This window comes from Neodiprion fabricii, chromosome 3 (genome assembly GCF_021155785.1).
Source record: "Neodiprion fabricii isolate iyNeoFabr1 chromosome 3, iyNeoFabr1.1, whole genome shotgun sequence".
Classification (NCBI taxonomy): Eukaryota; Metazoa; Arthropoda; class Insecta; order Hymenoptera; family Diprionidae; genus Neodiprion; species Neodiprion fabricii.
Genome location: NC_060241.1, coordinates 5,003,108 through 5,024,068, shown reverse-complemented (window position 1 = coordinate 5,024,068; position 20,961 = coordinate 5,003,108). Strand labels below are relative to the sequence as shown.

General features: G+C 39.4%; 1 protein-coding gene across 3 annotated transcripts in view; it reads left to right on the top strand.

Moving 5' to 3' along the window:
• Positions 1 to 20,961, top strand: part of LOC124177744 (disintegrin and metalloproteinase domain-containing protein 10-like) — an 86,428-nt gene that overhangs the window by 11,024 nt on the left and 54,443 nt on the right. For all 3 annotated transcript variants that reach the window (XM_046560505.1, XM_046560504.1, XM_046560506.1), the window contains exon 2: positions 7,074 to 7,221. In XM_046560505.1, coding sequence (XP_046416461.1) covers positions 7,074 to 7,221 — 148 coding nt within the window. The remainder of the gene's footprint in view (positions 1 to 7,073; positions 7,222 to 20,961) is intronic.

The window sequence follows — 20,961 nt, the reverse complement described above, 5'->3', positions numbered from 1 at the left end:
GTAACGATTCAAATTCCCCATATTTGAAAACTCAACGTTTTACATCAACGTATCGTTGAAAACTATGGGACAATAAGTTTTTATACCGTGACGATAAAAGCTGCCTGTAATCATCAACATTTCGAAACATAAATTTACTCAACATGTTGACAAAGAAAAAAAAAAAAAACGAAGAGAGCTCGGCTGTTCTCTCGAAATAACAACTGTTGCGAGTTAATTGTCAACGTTTCGAAGCTCGCCAAGTTCGGAACGAAAATTTACTCAACATGTTGAAGAAAAACAAAAAACAAAAAAAGAAGCAAACTTGCCTGTATTCAACGTCTGAAAAGAACAACTGTTGCGAGTTAATCGTCTTTTTTTAGAGAAACCCCGCAAGAATCACCGTTGAAAGAAAAAAAAAGGAGGGAGAAAAAGTGGGCCAAAGCATCGAGCCGAGCGGGATGAATATCTCGGGTGAAATTCTCATTTCCTTTACTCTGTTCACCCGGAAGCAAGCGGAAAACGGGCACTCGACTCTCATCTTGGTTGAAGTTCTTCTAGTGTCGAGTGAGAATGCTCCGTCAGATGGAGCGCGGATAACGTGGAATTTGACGAGGGCCGCGAGATTGCGAAAACAATCGTTCCGGTTCCAAGGGGATTCTTGACAGTCGCTTTCTAGGCTCTTCTCGCTCTTCCTTTCCTCTTATTTGCCGCTATCATACTTCTCTTTCTCTATCTTTTCACCAGCCATTTCACCGCATTGAATTACTGTTTTGCCATGTTGCGTGGCGCGGTGAATAATGTTCGAAATTTTCACACAATACCGCAATGTTCCGTAATGTTTTTTCTGTGCTAAATTCAAGATTCTTCGATGGAATTTATCGATAATTTTTCGGTGTTCTTGCGAGGCATTTTTAATTTAAAATCAAGCGTAAAGTAAATCAGCGGAAAATATTATTCGACAATTTGTTTCAAAAGGCAAAATAAACGAAAGGCAAGTTGAAAACGGGCAAAAGAATTGTAACACCGAAATGTAGTGAGCTCGTTGAAAATCGTACTTTATCGAGTAAAATATACATCCACCCAGCTATGATACGGGAAGGCAAAATTGCGTCCACAGTGGTGGTTATGGCTTCGGCAGAATTGCTGATACCGCCTATTCCATTGCGAAATACAATTCGGTGTGGTCGTAGCTTAGCTCTTGCCAGCCGTGCGGTGAAAGTCCACCGATGCTTGATCTACGTGGCCGTTTTGTCTCATCGTCTACAGAATGATATGGGTCTTTGGTATTTGACGGCTATAATTTACGTGGGCACTCCGCATCGACTGTGTCACGGACGCGTCATTTGGGAATATTCCATCATCGGTTTCGGAACACGGAACCAATTAGTCGGTGCAAGAATATCGTTATTTTCAGGTGTCAATATGGTGTTAAACGTCTCGTTCGAGGTCGAGTTTAAAATAAATCGACGTTGACGATTCGAGATTGACAGTCGGCGGGGTGACGTCGACACCGAATATGATCGAATTAACCACTTTTCGAGGTGTTAACACCATTTAACACCAATTTCTTGTTCATTTTCACATGCGAAACTATTCATCTTGGATATCAATACTGGTCACGATGGCTTGTTAGGAACTTGAAGATTTTAACACCTGTCAAAGTGTTGACACCATTTAACACAACGTTTTTTTTTTGTAATATTACATGTAAAACTGGTTATCTGTAATTTTAACACTAGCTATATTGGCTTGATATGTAATTTGAGATTTGAACACCTTTGTAGATTTTAACACTATTTGACACTTTTTTCTCAACTTGACAGGTTAAACTGGTTATCTGGAATGTCAACACCAGCTACGGTAGTTTGATATGGAATTCGAGATTTGAACATCTTTGAAGGTGTTAACACCATTTAACACCAAATTATTTTCGATTTCACATCTAAAACTGTTTATCTGTAATATTATATTTCAGATCACGGCAGCCTGTAACGGAAATCAATCGAGGTGTTAAATGTAACACCTCGCTTGACGAAACAAAAAAATATCCAGAATTCTAGAATCTAGTTAAAAACACGTTGCTCAGCGAAACGTACGTTTAATAGAGTAACAAAATTCGCACACACACACGGGTAGGAAAGCCGGTAAGTAAAAGTAGGAAAATTTAAGGAACGAGGGAGGTGGAATGAGGAGGGTCGGAGACGAGTTGAATTTATTCACGATAACGCATGCAAATACGGAACAGCACGCTGGTAGAGAATACCAGCGTACGTGTGCGGTAGAGAAGTGTTACGTATTCGTGTGCGCGGACGTCGTATACTGGGATATTACACACGTGTACATGTACGGATGGGAATAAAATATAATCTATTCATGAAAAGCACGGCGTACTCTAAGTGGAAAAGTTGTGCACCCTGTAAAGCTGAGCATAATACACAGAGCTAAAGGGGTAGTGGGATATGTACACATCAGAAATTCACCGTCGGAAGAAGCCCCGGCGAAGATCCCAAGGGTTGGGAACGGAACCCAGGGTTCCTGATCCGCACGTACCGCTGTATAACAGCGTGGTTGACGCATCAGTCAACTAGGCAGATTCAAACGAGGGATTCAACTTTAGAGGAAACTCAAAAATACCTCCTCTGATATACATACACTGCCATGCCGGCTAGAAGTTTTGGTACACCTGTCGAAATTTCTTGTCGCACTAACGGTTGGACAGCGGACTCGTAAATAAAGATAATCAAATTTCCCAACTGGGAAGTTTTTTTTTTTTTTTGTTTTTTTTTGTATGAAATCCTCTAGGTTTTTTTTTCACCCTCGGTACGTGCTTTCCAGCATGGCAATTTTTCGGCTATTTCTTAGCCACCGTAAATTAATTCCACATCTTGGGCAAAATTTTTTACCAAGGTTTTTTTCTATGGGAAATTTAAAAAGGATATCAGAACCTATATTATCATTTTTTACAAGTTTTTTTCGCCCCGGTATCCCAGATTTTAGAAAAATCGTAGAGATTTTTGTAAAAAAAAAAGCAAAATGAAGGTGAATTTGTCCGCTTTAAGACGACAGTTGGGATGTTGATTATCTTTGTTTTTGAGCCCGCTATCTAACTTTTAGTGCGGCAAGAAATTTCGACCGGTGTAATCAAACTTACGGCCGACAATGTGTGTACAAATATATTACACACAGTTTACGAGTACGGCGGAACTTGGGGATGATTTTTAATCCGGCAAAGCGTTTTCTAACACGGAAAAAATTGCCACTCTTCTCAAATTTTTCCACTCTCCCGTAACGGCTACGAAACCCTTGTACAAAGTATATGCTGTTGTATACAAGTCCAATATACGAAATTGCCTGACTCTTGGACCGCGTCGCGTTGCAAGTTGTGTTAAATTTAACAACGCATTTGATTTTCATCCAGATATACAAGTCGAGTTGAAAACAATATTGAAAAACCGTGATCTTGAGCTCGGAAAACTTTGCATTTGCCGCAATTTCGCTGCTACATTACGGTGGTTCAGTAATTCGTTTCGTATTCATTGAAACATTTTGGATATTAATCAAAATTAATTATTGTTAATTGTACGCGTATTAATTGATTTTAGTCAGATGCGATCGTTGCATTGAATGGTTCGGAAATTATACGGCAGTTCACTCTGCCTGGCGCAGTTAAATTCAACTTTCGGTTTAGAAGGAATTTTGAGTATTTCAAAAATTTGCCAATAATCTAACGGTACGAAGGATAATGAAATTTCATCATATCGGTGGGCGCGTGTTTCGGCGGAACCGCGAGTAAGCTTATTGACCCCGGATACCATGTCCGTTCTACATGTAAATATATATATATACATAGACATTAGGGCGGATCATAAAATGCCTTTTTTGAGGTTTCGCTCTTCTTCGAGATTCTCGCATTTTTTTTCAATAAAAAAATTGCACACGCCAAAGGACTGAGTATAAAGAAATTTTTTACCACCGCCCCAACGACGTTGAAATTTCGAAAAAGAGACTATTTTCGAGAATATCAAAATTGAGACATCCCTAAATCCATCCGCGCCTACGTTTTGTACGATGAGAGAAAAGTTTTTTGTAAAATCTGAGACTCGTGCAATTTCTGTTTTTTTGTTTTTTTTTCCTTCTTGTGAAAACAAACTTCTTCATCTTTCAATTATTAAAAATTGCAGCATAGATTTTTCGGTACCAAAAACGAAAAAAACTTTTCTTTCGTCGTACAAAACACAGCGACCGAAGGATTTACGGATATCGCAATTATGAAATTACCGAACATAGCCTTTCTTCGAAATTTCAACGTCGTTTGAGCCAGCAGTGAAAATTTTTTATTCCAAAAGTACAAGAATCTCGTAAAAGATCGACATTTAAAAAAAAAAAAAAGAAAAAGAAAAGCCCTCTTCTGAACCGACCCTGATATATTTATACATGTATGCGTCCATAAATTATACATAAAACATACATCGCGTACATGTACAAGATCCGTACGAAATTGAGCATCAAACAGCGTCGTGTCCGCGTAAGCCGCGAAGCTTTGGATAATTACCAAACCTGTCTACTAAAATGAAACAAATCACCCGGCTGCGGATTTATGTCTATATCTGTATAATGTACGATGTACATGCATATGTGTGTAATATATGTATCTACGTGTATACATATACATGTATATACATATATATGTACGTATGTATTCACGGCCCGCACCCAACTTTCTATATTCGATTCATGTACACGAAAAGTTCGGCTTTAAATTCCACATTAAAGAGTAACCGAGCGAAACTACCGGACTAATTAGGATGGGTCCGGATGCCTGTGGGTGTCGGGCGGTCCCGCTGATCTAAATATTGAATCGGGCATAAAGGAGAGAAAAAGAAAAGAAAAAGAAAAGAAAAACGCTCGAAACTTCTTTCGTTGAACCCTGCTTGAACGGACTGGTGTTTTCTCTGATTTTTATTCTGTTTTTTTTTTTTTTTTTGTTTGCATCGCGTTCCCACCAAAATTCGAGTTGATAAAAAAAATCTTGAATCGCGCTACAACGAGGTAGAGAAAAAAACTTGGTGTTAATTTTTGCCCATCCTTTGAATTCTACCACGTTTGCACCCGGTTGAATTAAATTTACACTTTATGTCGTGGGAGTGTTCATGATTTTCAGCGTTAATTGGAACCAGATTTTTTTTTTTTTTTTTTTCATTCCGGCAATTGCGCAAGTGTCAATAATCAGTTCTCAAACTAATCAACGACTATAAACAATCTTACATTTAATAATAACAGGATGGCAACTTTACGGTGTTGAATATAACCAGGTTCTACAAAAGAATCTTGTCAAAAGTTGAATTTTAAAAACGAGTCAAACGTCGGTACGAGCGACGAGGGTGTTAAAATTTTCATTCCATTTTGCCAGAATTAAAACGCTCGACTACGTCGGGCGTAAGGATCACCGAATGACAAGTTTCGGTAATTTCATTGGGCCGTACGAGCAAGTTTCGGGAATTCTAGAAGGCCTGGGGAATCATCCGGCAGATGAACACGTCACTTCCGGTCAGCCAGATAGAGCGCATCAGGAGGACGCGTTTGACGCTTGGATTACCCGGAGGTACCCGGAGGCGATGGGATTCAGCCTCCCGTTCCTAATGGAAAGGGAATGTCCTGCAGCCAGTACATACATACACATACACACACACATATACGTGTATATGCGTACGTATATATTATATATACGCGATGCACTGCGATACATAGGTATACATATACCGAGAGTGCATACGTCACCGGCTAGGCATGCAGCACTGCACATCTCTGCATGAGGTATATATGTATGAGGCATTCCGCGTCAACTTTGCAACCGACCCACGGGGGTCTGGGAATTGTTTTATTTTTTGGATTGTTTTAACCGTGAATAAAATTTCAAAAACAAAAAAAAAAAAAAAAATTGAAATCCAATTCCGAAAGCGTCGTTTTTATAAAGCCGAAGAAACTCGTACCGACTATATGATTTAAAATGTGATTTTCAAGTAAGACAAGATTAAAGGGGTCTCAATATTTTATATTTTTTCTGCAAGCTTTCAGTTTTTTTTTCGTGTCGGAATTGAAGTTTTCTTTTTCTTTTTTTTTTCTTTCTTCCTTCTAACGCCCGACCGAAATTTATCACGGAATCGTGAAAATCACGCGATTCTGCAATCTGTACAGATCGGGGAAAAGAAACGCAAAAAAAAAAAAAAAAATGTTTATATCGAGATCCCATTATCGTGACATGCTTATTTGAATCGTATTTCAAATCACGAAATCGGTGTGAAAATGAATGGCGTTTTGGACTTGGTTTTTAAAAAATCACAAACAAGTTCCGAGGTCTTTTTAAGAAATTATCAAAAATCGAAGAGGGTGAGCTACGTGGGTTGCGAATTTGACGTGGAATGTCCCATGTATCATATACTTTATACCGTACATGCATTTAGGTATATACTACCGCAGGGCCTCCGGGTAATTTTGCGGAGCATGGTTGATACGCCCCGCGTAGCTTATGCGTGTTTGGCGATCCGGTAAACGGGCAAAAAATATAGTAATTAGCAAAACGTGCATCATATTGCTGCAATGCTCGGGATTCCAGGAGCAACCGCCAAATTCGTCCACACCGCGTGCTTGTAATTTTATACACGTGTAATTTAGGCGTGAATTTAACACCGTTCGACATTCCAGTGAACTGTTTAATTCCTATCCTAGTTTACTCCTGAATTTATCGTTTTCGGTGCAAGTGATTGTGCGCACATTTTGTCCACGTTATTTTCAATAAATCGTTGCCAACATATGTCGTTGAATTAAACACTCGACGTCAATCAACGCTCAAAAATATTCAATGTAGGATCAAACAGGGTGTAGCACTGTTTAAAATTCGGATAGTGTTAAATTTCCTACCGTGGATACATAGCTTTGAAAGGGTGGTTAAATTTGACAGTTACAAGTCAACACCGATCATTTAGAAAAAGGGGAATACTGGAAAAGATGTGAAAAAAAAAGTAAAAAAAGACCATGAATTGTCGAACGGAATAGTTTTTTTTTTTCTAACCTCATTTTTGTTCGTGTTTCAGGAATATCGAGGGGCTCGTACATCCGACATTACGGTGCCGCATGGTACGACACTGCAGCATTGCGACAACATCGTGATCGCGTACGACGCGACACCTCTAATGCTGCGAAGGACCAACCGCTCACTCTCCGTTTACACGCCCTCGACAAGTGAGCCACTTTTTAACCAATTTTCACCCTAAATTCAAACCATACCGAAACGTGACCGGTCCTCATTTTGTGGTAATTTTTTTTCCCCCACCCCGTTGCGTTCAATCGTTAATGATAAAAACTCAATTACCGTGTTTAATTCGATACTGAATTTTTACATCGACGATTCAGCACCGAAAATTAATTTTAGAATCGCAACACGAGTGGGTTGGGAAAAAGTGGGACACTAGAGAAAAAGAACACGATCAAGTTTCAAGTCATTACGATGCACATTTTTTTCAATCACTTCTCGATTCAAATTTATTATTAACGGAAACATTTACACAGGCGACGCGTTTCTTTATTTTTTGGTCGACCAAATTGTAACGCTACTAATTAATACAAAAAAAAAAAAACAAAAAAAAAAAAAAAAAAACGCCATCGTTCTCCGTTAAATTTTCAATCCATCCCTACTTTTCCCCGTTTGTACCACGTGTTTCCAAAAAGTAAATTCCAGCATCGAAACCGTCATAAATCCTGAAATAAAATCAAATTACTACACACCAAGGTATTTTCCACGCCTACGATGAACGGTGATGATAAAACCAAAGAAAGAAAAAAGAAAGGGTCTTTCTCAATTTACGGCCAAAGTGTCGAAACTTAATCCGCGCGACTGCGTTTCGTTGCGTAATAAATACGTATACACCGTGTAAACCACCAATCCATCCGTATACGTAAGCCGTATCGGTGACGGCGCGTCTCGTGAGATATGTTAGAGAGTGGTAAAAATTTTCCCCCAAACCTCCGAAAGAGGAAACCCCGTGGGGAAGTGCCGGGGGTGTTAGTTGGAGGGGGATCTATGTCGCGAGACTCCCCCGAGACAAATAAACTTCTAATTTACGTCCTCGGGCGACGCGACATGCTGTTGGAGGATGGAGAAGGTACGAGAAAGGTGGTGGGGTAGATCGCCAGAGTCACGTCGCCTCGTCCAAGTCGAGCTGTGCCGCACAGGGTTGCGAATAACCCCCGTCCATGGGAGGTCCGGGTGGTGAAATGCCCGATATTATGTGTCCAGGGTTTCACCCAGGCGTCTTCGCCACCTTTCATACACCCGGATCTGTACTGATACGACTGGAAACGCGCCGGACGAGCTGGAGTCACGCCCGTTTTATTCCCGTCTACCATTTTCACCCTTCCACCCTCCCCACCCCCCTCCCCTAGAGCCCCTCAGACGTCCCCATACCGAGTAATAAATTCTTAGAGACTTTGATTAACTCCGGAGCGGACCGAAGGTTCTTCTTTTTTAACTTTTTTTTCTTTTTTTTCGTGGTACGTGTTGCTATTTTTATACCTTCGCAAGAGTTATATGCAAGGTACAATGTGCGTTTTGCACCCTGTATAACGGACTCGGGTCTCACTACCCTGTAAATTTTTCTACCCCACGACATCTTGCATCCCCCCTCCCCCCCCTCTCTCCGTTGCTCGGTGCATTTTATTTTCTTTTTTGTCGTTCCTGTACGCATGTATAGCTGTGTTCGCAATTAAATTAAATTCAATTTTTCAACACCTTACTCTACACGCGGGACTCTCGGTTGTTCAAAATATGTTCAAATTAATATCCAGGTCTCGATTGTGTTACGGAGTAGTCAACGCATATATTGGGCGTAAAATTGAACCAAACATGAAACACGATCTATAAGTTTACCGCACTCAGTTTTCTACAGCGAGAAAGTTCCGTTGATACGCAGTGACATCTGTCGACTGTTCGTTGAATTACAACAGTGATACCTCTAGAGCCCATAAATTGCGTTGTTTCATCCAGAGAATCATTACGGTTGATGATATTTTCGGTGAATGAATTTTTTTTTTTTTTTTTTCTTTTTACCAATAACTCGTCGATCTTTAAAATGATGACTTGCCAAATAAGATTCGAAAATATCTTCATCGACAAAGCTATTTTGAATAACATTTTTCACAGTGTAAGAAAGCTCAACGGACACAGTCCGACTATGAGAAAATTTCGCAACTTCACAACAAACGTACGCTCGTATTTGCAACATCTATTACATATCATACCTTTTGCGTGACTGCGGCATTACACGTAAGGTTTAACGCAACTTCTCCTCTCACACACGCGTAACTGTAATTATTACGTGTACGGTAGCACAGAGACCGACTCTTTGTCGGCTACATCATGTAAGTACCGTACCTATAACGTGTCGTGCCTAGGTACCCACTCTCGATTTCCCTGTTGTATCTTTTTCTCTTACAATCCTCTCCTTTTTTCTCCGTCTCTTTCTTTCACTCTCTCTCTCTCTCTCCCTATTTCTTTCACCAGTTGCACGTTGACACGTCTGATTCTTGGCGCGTGCATTCTGTCCCAGTTTAACAGTTACTTTGTACACTCTGATCGTTATGGTTACCGGAAATCACAAGCGACGAATTCAGAAATATGCGGTGTTGTATATGCAGGAACCGTAGGCGGAAAAAAAGTAAGAGGCGCGGTTCTTTTTTTTTTTTGAGTGGGACTTTCCGCTGACCTACACACTTGTACAACCTGTCGATTCGGATAAGTCGACGCCTTTCAATTATTCATTTAAAAACGCTTTCAATTATACGCCTACATATTTCTATGGTGTTACACATAAAGTAAAAGTACATTTTCAATTTTCTTTCTTTCTTTCTTTCTTTCTTATACCATGTTAAAATTTTCTCTACGGTATCGAGATTATTTACTTCGCGGAAATCGCTTTACGAAATCAAATGTATTATCAATTTTTTTCTAAGATGAACGATATTACGTATTGCACTGTTATAAGTTTGAAACGATGAGGTTTAACCTTGTCTCCAATAGTAGAAAAAGAAAAATACTAAAATAAACGAATACGTAATGCAATGTAAATTCAGCACCACGCAGAATTTACAGTTATGAAATTTAACGGTTATTTTTCCATTTCTTCACAGCTGTACAACATACAATTACTATAGATTTTGTATGTTCAATCAAAAAATTAAGTACAAAACTGCGGTTTAAACGAATAAAAAAATTCATAACTTTATGACTCAATTTTTTTTTTTCAACATCGTTTCATTTTATAATCGCTTTAGAACAAAGCCGTGAGACGAAGGTGTATTCTTCCGTACTATAAGCTGTTATAATTAGAAAGAAAGAGGTTATAAGATGTAAAAGATAATGTATAATTTCCATCCCACAGGGCATCGTATCGATTCGTTTTATGAATGAAATTAGCTTCCGGTATAAAGGGAAACAATACACACGACGTGGATCCCTTTGGGCAGCAACCACAAAGCCTTGCCGCCCCTCCCTCTTTTCTACCTATAGTCTCTCTCTCTCTTTCTCTCTCTTTCATCCGGTAACTCGATTCGCTCTAAGGATATCACACAGGCGCCAAAGGCGATATCCTTTCTTCCTTATCGTTGTTGTATACCGGAAAAATCTCTTGAAACTTGAAAATTAACCGCGCATGCGCGAGTTTCATCCGCTGTTCGCGCAGGCTGGCCAACCCGAGTTTTCAGCCGTAAAACTGTTTCTGGCGGCGATGTGGTTGATACGAATTTTCGAGGTTAGAATATCAAATAATTGAGTCAGTGACTCGGAAAGGTTTGGGAAGCGTTTGTTGTCGGGTCGGAAATTAGATTCTTCAAAGAAGAGTCAAAATTCAACGCTTGTGCTCTTTGAAAATTCAAACGTACACATTTTGCGCAGGTTGGCCCGCCTGCGTCGCGGACAATAATATCGCTGCGTGGAGATTTCGCCGACCAATCAGATTTAATCATTTGTAAGCATGCGCGGTACATTTTCAAGTATCAAGAGATTGTCCCGGTATATCGTTTATTCTAATCCTCGCTTGTGTCAAACCGTTGAGTTTTCTGTGAAACTAGCCACTAAACGCCGTCGTATAGGCAACCGCAGCTACAACTCGTATTCCCCCATATTCGGAATGCATCACCGGTTGCCTATCCGCCGGCGTTAGGTGGCCAGTTTCACCGAAAACTCCCGATTTACGGGCGTATTTATATTATACAATATAACCGCGGTGTACAGTCGAGGAGATAAGTAGCCTGGAGGTCGCGGTAGATGGATGGATTAATTAATATGGGAATCCGTAAGGCGCGGCGGAAACCACGAGCGTCAGACCTTTTCTCTCTCTCTATCTCCCTCTTCCTCTCTCTCTCTCTCTCCATGACGAGGGTCGACGAGCAGCCGAGAAACTGTAGGCACCTGAACCATCCGCCCCTCGTTTCCACTCTCAACCTCGTCCTTAGGGATGGTAAATCCCGGCTGCCCTGCGCCTCTAGACCACGACGGACGAAGAAGGCAAACCTCCGAGGTCGCCGCCGCCGTAAGGATAGACACACTCGCGAATATCTGGAACAACAACCCCTCTGTTTGCTAATGTAAAGCTAATCTCCCGCCAAGACACACGATTTGCATCTCCCGAAAATTGCGAGTAATAACGAGACTCCTGAGGTGGTGTGTTTTGCGGAAAATTGTGCGAAGAACACGACGATTTTCATCGTCGTTGAACGATGATATTTTATGCATAGATCGTCGAGTGTTTGATCGAAAATTTTCGAATCACAAATAATCTGTCGTCAATTTTTTCCCACGCGACAAGAGATAAAAGAGAAAAAAAAAAGGAAAAAAATGATTCAAATTTTTTTTTTTTTTTTCTTATTCCTCGGACTTTCTTCATCGTGAAATAAAGTTAGAGAATTCAGATTATTCGTATAGAATTTTGTGCCACAGATTAATTGTCGTTATTTCTGCACGCAATCAATCTTCAAAACTGGAGTCGATTGTTATTTTGTTAATTTTTTTGCATTTCTTTTTGATCGTTAATTTCTTCCGTCGTGTTCAATGTCAATTTTTGGCAATGTTGCATTGAACGACTCTACAGGGTAGAAAAATATTATTTTCACCGAGTTCTAACTTTTACCGTTCGATTTTCTTGGCTGTCGTTCTGTACTTTTTATTACAGATCTAGCGATATACCGAAATATATCTTTCACGCGATCGTCTGCGCGAAACAGGTTTAATTTCTAACTCGCGGTGTATGAAGCTAGATCCGAGTCAAGACGACTTTCGCGATTCAAGGTCGTGTCAGCTACGCATCTATATATTATACGCATATATATATAAATATATATATATACTATGCATATACATACGTACATACATAATACTACATACAGTGTATATAATACGAGATCCGAGCAGTGAAATAAGAGAAAACTGGCCGGAAGAGGAGAGGGGAATGATACGTGTGTGATAAAAATGAAAAAAAAAGGTACGATGTAAAAAGAAGAGGAAAAATGATAAAAAAATTGAGAACAAACCGTCGTTGCGTGCTTTCGTGACGTTTGCGTATCTACATATCTGTGGGAATAAAAGAACCGCAGGGTCGCAAGACTTTTCATCTATAGATATCAGTGATTCAAGCAGGGCTTACAAATGTGTGAAAATAGGAATTTATTGCTCGAACCCTTTGCTGGATAAAAACGAGGCTGATATTAAAAAACAAAAATTCCGTCATCGTTTTTGACAGCAAGAAATGATTGTAGGAATTTTGATAAATCGTTTCAAAATTTTCAAAGTTACGAAATAACATGAAAACAGATTTTAAAAATTTTCGTGCATAAATCCTCACGACTGTTTTTTACAATACCGATTAAAACTTGTTGCAATTTGCAAACGTATTTTATCAACGCTTTTTCCTGGCGATTAATAAATCGTCAACCGTTTCGCACGATTCGTTGTCTAAAAATATCTTTCATCGGATTGTAAAATTTTTTGAAACACAGACCGTCGAAGAGAACTGAACTTGTATTTTGAAAATTACGTTTAAAATTTTTCACCAAATTTTGTATTCTAATTCTGGTTCCTTTTTTTGCCCGTGTTTTTCGTGTCAATTTTATTCACGCTCAGTTGATCCGATCTGCCGTACAAACCATGTTGAAATTAGCCGTTTACCCGAATCCAAAGTTGCAGCCGGAGCAGTTTAACACGGGGAAACGTGTCGTCGGTTAACTTTTGAAGTGACCGTTTGGTCTCTGGTATGTACACACACCGGATCAATTGCGGTTCCCCTTAGCTTAACTCTGAACTGAGCTGGTTGCTTAACTTTGCGAAAACCAGGCGTCGACGTCTCCAAGTATACATACAACGCGTTGAACAAGTTTCGCGCATCCCTTCCGCTCCCAAGATATAAACGTAACTTTTACAACTCAAATATTGCGAGTCCCTTCTTACGCAACTTCTTTTTTCTTTTCCTTCCGCGGGAATCAAACTCTCGCTGAAGACACGGAAACAAATTGTCGTTTGTACGGGGAAAAACAAAAACATCTATTTTAAAATTATTGTTCTTGGGACACCGAAAAACGCCCTCTTTATTTGAATCCACCAACGTTTGTGCCGTCTGTAGAAAATGTGGAAAATAAAAATAAAAAAGGCAAAGTTCAAAGAAGCATTCAGTGTGAAAATTTCATTTGTTACAGTAACTAGAAAAACTCATTAAAACAGGTATCGTTAAATAAAACTGTTTGAATATTGTTGGAATTAGGAAAAACGAGGTAAGCTTAACCATTTTCCAATATCGTCGATCCTTTTTTGGTAATTCCAACGTAAGATTAGTTTCTGAGGTTTACTCTACTGTTTTAGTTAAACAAGGCTTTAACGTCAATTTATCGTTGCACAAGCATTAAATTTTCGCAACAGTTGCAAGAAAATCTAGTAACAGCGATCGTAATGAGAAAGAATAGTAACGGATACTGGAGATTAAATCCGAATCTGAACCGTGTCGAATTTAACTTGACATTTCTTCGGGTGAATTAAATCCCGAGTTTCTTTGTTTCGTTTATTTGGTCCTCTTGACTTCACTTCTTCGCGTATAAGGGAAAAGGGACGACGGGGATGGGTACGGATCGGAAAGACTCGGACAGTAAAATGTAGATTCCACTTTATTTGATCCTCCCCCTCCCCCCCCCTCTCCTCTCCCCTCACCATCGAAGGTAAATTCATTGCCGACTTGCACGTAACGCGACAAATAGAACTTCTCCTCGCGATGCTGGCGTCGGAATAGAAAATTCTTTTCCACGGAGTTACCATCCCTCGTCCCTTTCCGTTCCCGTCGTATTAACGGAGAGGAAAAAGAAAGTGTGTGTGTGTGTGCGAGAGAGAGAGAGAGAGAGAGAGAGAGTGAGTTTTCTCCTCTCTCGTTGGCAACGACGCGACGCGATGTCGTCGTTCGTCTCTTTATGTAAATCAAGCGAATCCAAGACAAGCAATAAAATGTAAAGCAGAACCCTAGTACATCCAGCCCCTTTCATCCATTCCTCGTATATGTATAGGCATGTGTACTACATTGTCTCCCTGTTCGTCACCAATAGACAAACTGTATCCCTCCGGTTTTCATCGTTTTTGTATCCGTTCTTTTTCCCAGACACGACTCTGATTATCACTCGGATTGCTGTCTCGTTGCAACACCGCATCACACGTTACAGGTCCCCTAATTATGAGACTGTTTTTAAACTCATTTTTTAAATACATAGTCTCAGTTCGCGACGTTCACCAGTTCAAAGCCTGGTCTTGTTACAATACGGCTTCTCACGACGCCACTCGTTATATTTCCGCTCGTTATACTTCCACCCCCTATGAGTCCGTTTTTCGTACCGATTGTCCGAACGCTATTCTCAATTTTTTTCCTTTCCGACTTTACATTTTGGTTACACCGTGACACAGCTCGTTACGAGAGTCCACTCGTTATATTTCCGTTCCTTATATTGCCACTCGTCATATTTCCACTCACCACGAGACTGTTTCACGTGTCGAATGTCTGAATACTATTTCTTACTTTTCATATTCACGATTTGACATTTCGATTGTGTTATCAGACCTCTCGTTATGAGAGGCTACTCGTTATATTTCCGTTCGTTATATTTCCGCTCGTTATATTTCCGCTCCTTGTGAGGTCGTTTTTCGTGCCGATTGTCCGAACATTGTTTTCAATTTTTTTACGCTTCCGCAAAGTTTTAGCATCAGAAAATATCCGCAATTCACTCGTTCAACCAGGAACCCAAGCTGAATAATGTTCCATAGATATAATCTATTCCAATGACTCGGTTTCACGTGTCCTTGCACGGTGTTGACGACCTTCACCCAGGACGACCCGCAAAATGAGTCACACCATACTTTGATTCTGCGTAGAGACGTGCAGTCAAACGGTTCATGATCACAAGTGTTTTCGAGGCGTTCAAAAGAAACGTATGTTTGAATATAACCCCGACCCACTCACTAATTATCAACTCCCATGATGCCGGTACAACAGGAATGATAATGATAATCACGGTCCCGGATGGATTCTTAATAAGGAGAAGCATGTTTTTAAGTTCATCCAATATAGCCGTGATTTCATAGCCAAATGTCTGATGATATTTTCTGTTGGATATTATCACCATACTATGGATAATTCTATAATGTAGTGTTACGTCATAGCATATTTCGTGTCAAGTTCAAAGTTGGACGGAATGTTGATCGATAAAGAAAACACCACGTCGCAAAATTATGTTCAATGCGATCACGACGAAAATTTGAAAATTATACACTGTTTCTGACAGCACGTGTAAGTCGGAAGAAAATTTGAAAGGTTTGATCATGAATTTCGTGTGTCAGCTAATATCTGTAATATTTGTTGCAAATTAGTTATTCAACTCCATTAAAGTTCAGGGACTGGAATCGACAGGACTGAATGAAACTTCTGGTAGTCGATGTAGGAGCTTTTAGATTTCAGCATATTTCGGGCGTCTCGAGTCGGTCGTGTGAATAGCTCGACGTACGCATTTTCCATTTTACCATCTCACGTTGCTTTATGCGATCTTCTTCGTTTCATTGCTTGCAAATATTTAACGAGTAAGAAAATACACGTAAGTGGCGTTGATATGATAGACCGATTCAAGTGTGAAAGAAATATTGTTCTTGAAACGAGTAAATGAAGTATTTTCTTGGTGAAAATTTCGATTAGTTAACACTGAGCACTTTGAAAATTGCATCGGGGTTAAATTCAAAGTAATCGGCATGGAAGAAAATTGAATACAGTGAAACTTCAGTTATACGCTTTTCAAGGGACGTGGCAATATTTACGTACAAGTGAGAATAACGTCAATGTGAAATATCTAAATATTCCAAACCTTCGTGATGGGAAAGTGAAAAATTCATGATTTTTTGTGATGTCATAGGTGTATCATCTTGTCATTTCATTCACCCATAGCGAAATTGACTATTATCATTAATTAGAAGATTTCACATCAGCACGCGCTAGGTTAACCCTTCAAGAACATACCGGGGCATTCTGGCCCGTACCTTTTTCTTCCGAAGCGGCAATTATTCAAAAAATTCTCTATTCACAGTTGTTTCTTTTTTCTAATCATGACTTATACTTATACTTCGAAACTACACCATCGTATTCCACGACAGCGAAAGTGTACTCCTGAATATTTTCAGGTAGGTCGCACTCGTACATTCGAAACGGCAACACGTCAAACGTGGGTCATGGTCCTTTCGACCCGGAGTGTTCTCCGTGATCTAAAAAATAGGTTTGTTCCCGAAGGGTTAAGGTTAATCCAGTGACGGTAAGCAAAGATCATCTTTCCGTAGACGAGGCGCTGACCCGAACTTGCCTGAACGTGTTTGGGATAGCAATGGGCGCGAAAGTCGAGCCGCGCTTTCCGTCGGCGGAAAATTACACGAAACGTCGAAAGGCGCGTGCTAACCAGCGGCAGGCGAGTCAAAGGTCCGATCGAAAGATTCGACTAAAGAATCAGCAGCAACGACGTACGACCGAACGGACAACAGCTCCAGGGGACCGAACGCGTGGCGTACGAGTGCGGAAAACTTGGCAAACGAGAAACGTGCGATTGAAATATTTTCACACCGTTCATAGACAGAAATTTCCAGAACCAAGAAGATCCAACGTATAAACGAGAAAAACGTACAACTGCGAAAAATACAACCGAGGTTTTACCGTAGTAAAAATAAACCTGCACCAAACGGAATAATTCTGCGGGCCGTGAATGCAGCTGAGAAATCCGCAAGTGACGTTGAATTTAACATCGTGTTTTCACGCTCATCCAGCGTTTGAGCGTTCCTGATTTGTGTGTGCACAAGTGCAAAGTAAACAGCGAGAGGGTCTTCCGGCGTGATTAGCAATAGCGAAGACATTCCAAGGAAGCTTTGCCTCCGTTACAGGTTACGCTTGTGAAAGGGTCAGGGACGCGGAGCCTTCGACGTGATTGATGACTGAGATATAACTATGATATCATGAGACTTTATTACGCAGATATTTCCGACGGGTTGAAAGTATTTCACTAATTTTTTCAATTACGTAGACATTCGACGAGATAAAAATTATCTTTTACTAAATGAGGGTAAAAGTTCGGTTAAAACAATTGAAGAAAATCAGGGAAGCTATAATTTGCCTTTGGCACGAAAATCGGATTTTATTATCATCGGGTAACCGTAACAGCTTCATCAAATTACCGCGTGTAAGTTTATTTTACAAATTCATCGTCGAGTTAACTTTAACGGGAGTGCAGCTGGGACGCACCAAAATCGTACCTACTATTAGAATTTTTTTTCAAAAGAAAATGAAAACACTTAGAGTAATTTGAGTTTGAGGACTTTGTTATTTACAGTCATCGCTGTCAAACTTGTAATAGATTGAACAATTTTTTTTTTGAGTTAAGAACACATTTTCGGTTCTGAACTCGTAGCCCAAATGTTAAAAAAAAATTGATTGACCAATAAATTTTCGGATTCTAATTAAAAAAATCTAGCCACGAGGCTCGTAAATTTTAAAGTATGGGTCAAAATTTCAAATTGCTCCAAGTGTTTTCATTTTCTTTGAAAAAAAAAAAAAAAAGAAAGAAATTCCTAAAATCCCAAAATAAAAGTAGGTACGATTTCAGACCATCCAAGATGTACCTCCCCTCACCCTTAGCCAAAATTATTATACACTTGGGTCTCCTTAATATGATTTCAGGCAATGCCGATTGGTCTGTTCGATTACAGGATCCAACTACAAATCTAGCTCGTTACCACTACGGTTATAATTACGGTAATATTCACAGTCAACGCAATAATGGCAAAACTTGCATTCGGGTCACGTGTGGCTATTGCTTTATCGGAAATGGTTCTACGATCAAAGATTACATTACGTACGCGTGTATATAATGTACAATATAAGCGGTATAAAACCGGGACCGTTATCATCGCTGGCTAAAATCAATCGTCTGAATTAAAAGAGGCTAGAAAAACCATCGGAAAATTTCGCGTTAATTTTTTATTTCACAAAAAAAAAAAAAAAAAAAAAGTGATTGTTCTTAATACACACGTTATCATTCCATCGCCCGATTTTGTTTCCACTGATTTTAAAATCGTTCCATTTTCGAGAGCAAGGTTTCCCTTGGAAATTATCTACACTCCGAGTTCCTCTCGATTCCCCCTTTCATCTTCGGGTTGTACATAATTTAAAAAAAATTTTATTTACCAATTTGTAACGGTACGAGATGTAAATTAAATGGTCGAGAGGAGCTGCGGGGTATAAATGCGAGCACGCTAATTACGGGCAACATTAGCGTTGCGAATTCCCATCCCTCTCCTCTTCCACCCCCACCCCCTTATAACCATCCTCCAAACAGCATCCTGCAACATCGTAACGTTTTATCGTCAACTTTATACTCCTCAGACTCTTAAATTCCCCGCTCGTTAGCCGCAGTCGAGGCTATTATTATACATCTAGATTCTATCCATATACATATATATATATATTACATTAGGGTGGTTCTCATTTTGGTCATGTCGGAATTTCTTCTCGCTCATCCCCCCCAAAAGTAATCAACGTACATGTGGACAAAAATCTGGCTAAATCCCCGAATTTTTCCGATAACTATAACACGACCCGCCAAGCAGTCGAATTTTTGTATAACAGAAAAATGCACGGGTTTGAAAATTTTTCAAGAAAACTTTCAACTACTTGAAAACTGTTTCTAATGAAACAAAATAGGAAAAAAAATAAAAATTTCCCCCAACTATTCTGGAGAAAATTTAATGCTCTGTAAAAAAAGATCTCTTGTAAAATTTTTCTAAATCTAATACTTACGCATGGAGTTGCAAATTTTGTTAAAACTCTTGTTATTATACATATATACCTGTACTGTCGTTTTGTATTATATTTTTAAAAACTGGCACCGATTTTATGACGTTGAATTTGAAACTACCGGTGTTAAATAAGAACAACTTTTTCCAACAAGTTGTTATCGATTATTCATATCACCGGAGCGTTAAGGTGAACCTGCGACATATATTTCAATTTAATTTCATCCCTCCGGGTGTAACGAAATGAGAACACCAGTTGCGCAATAGCAGCTGGAGGATGACTACGACTCGAGGCCAATAAATGTATAAAATTCGATTAGAAGCTGTCTGCAGACTTGAAGGGTGATAGAAGCCGGCGTTTAATCCTCGGAATAAATTCCCCCGAGTTTTTATAAAGCGAGTTCGAGTAAAAAAACAAAAAAAAAAAAAAAATGGCGAGATCGCTGCGAATTGATTGTCGACGAAAATATTTGATAATGCATAAATTTGAAACGTTAATTTGTCGAATGAATTATTACCGCAGACCGCGAATGAGTCGCCGTTTATAAAAGCCACAAAATCACGAAAATCACGGTTGATGTAACGAACCTTTGTAGAATGAAAAGGAAGGGGGGGGGGGGGGAGAATTCTCAATTTCCATCGTTTTCGTAAGCCAATTAGCCACATCGATTCGACCAGGAGGGGCACTCGGAACTTTTCTTAGAGAAAATTCGCCGGTCTAAATTCTCGAGCACCCTTGAATTCAGGTTCACTGCACGGCGGCTCGACCCGAGAGAGAGAGAGAGAGAGAGAGAGAGAGAGAGAGAGAGAGAGAGAGAGAAAAATGGAAGAAAGAGGAAAAGACGGTTGCCCGTTCGTCCAACTGGCAGTGATACAGCATCACAAGTTTACTTACCATGAATACACATAATTGTTTTACTTCTGAATTAGCCTCGTTAAATCCTACAGTTCTTGGGAAATTTCTCCCGTGTGAAGAATTAAAAAATTTCTATAATACATATAATCTACCAGATATATCGTTAAATTTAGGAAATATAACAATGTTTTTTTTTTTTGCTCATTGTGAGCGGCTGGATTGCCGCAGAGTTAGGAAAATTTTAGGACTTGAGAGTAAATCATTTAGCTGTACGTATACCGTATAAGCTTTATTCTTGAATACTGATCGGATAATCAGTGGGAGTCAGAGAATTTATAAGGATTAGCACGGGAAAAATCGTTACTTCGCACGTTTAGAATTGTCTGAAATTTATTAAACCATGACAAACACGACATATTCATATATTTTGACGAATTAACTCCTTGAAGGCCATTAAAAAATTGTTACGTTAACGTCACTAACTTCAGCCTCGTAGGAATTTTCGGTTTTTAAATTTCATCAACTTTCAAGTTTGAAACGATTGCCTCCCTTGCTGAGTTGTTATTATAGTGAGTGAAATAAAAATACCTGACTTATCGTATAAAATATTTAAAAAAAAATTGTCCTATTATGGAAAAGAAAACAGTTTTTGAGAGTCGTTTGTTTGTTTTTTTTTTTTTTTTTTTTTCAAATCGAAATCACTCTCAACATTAACAAATAATTAACCAGTCGA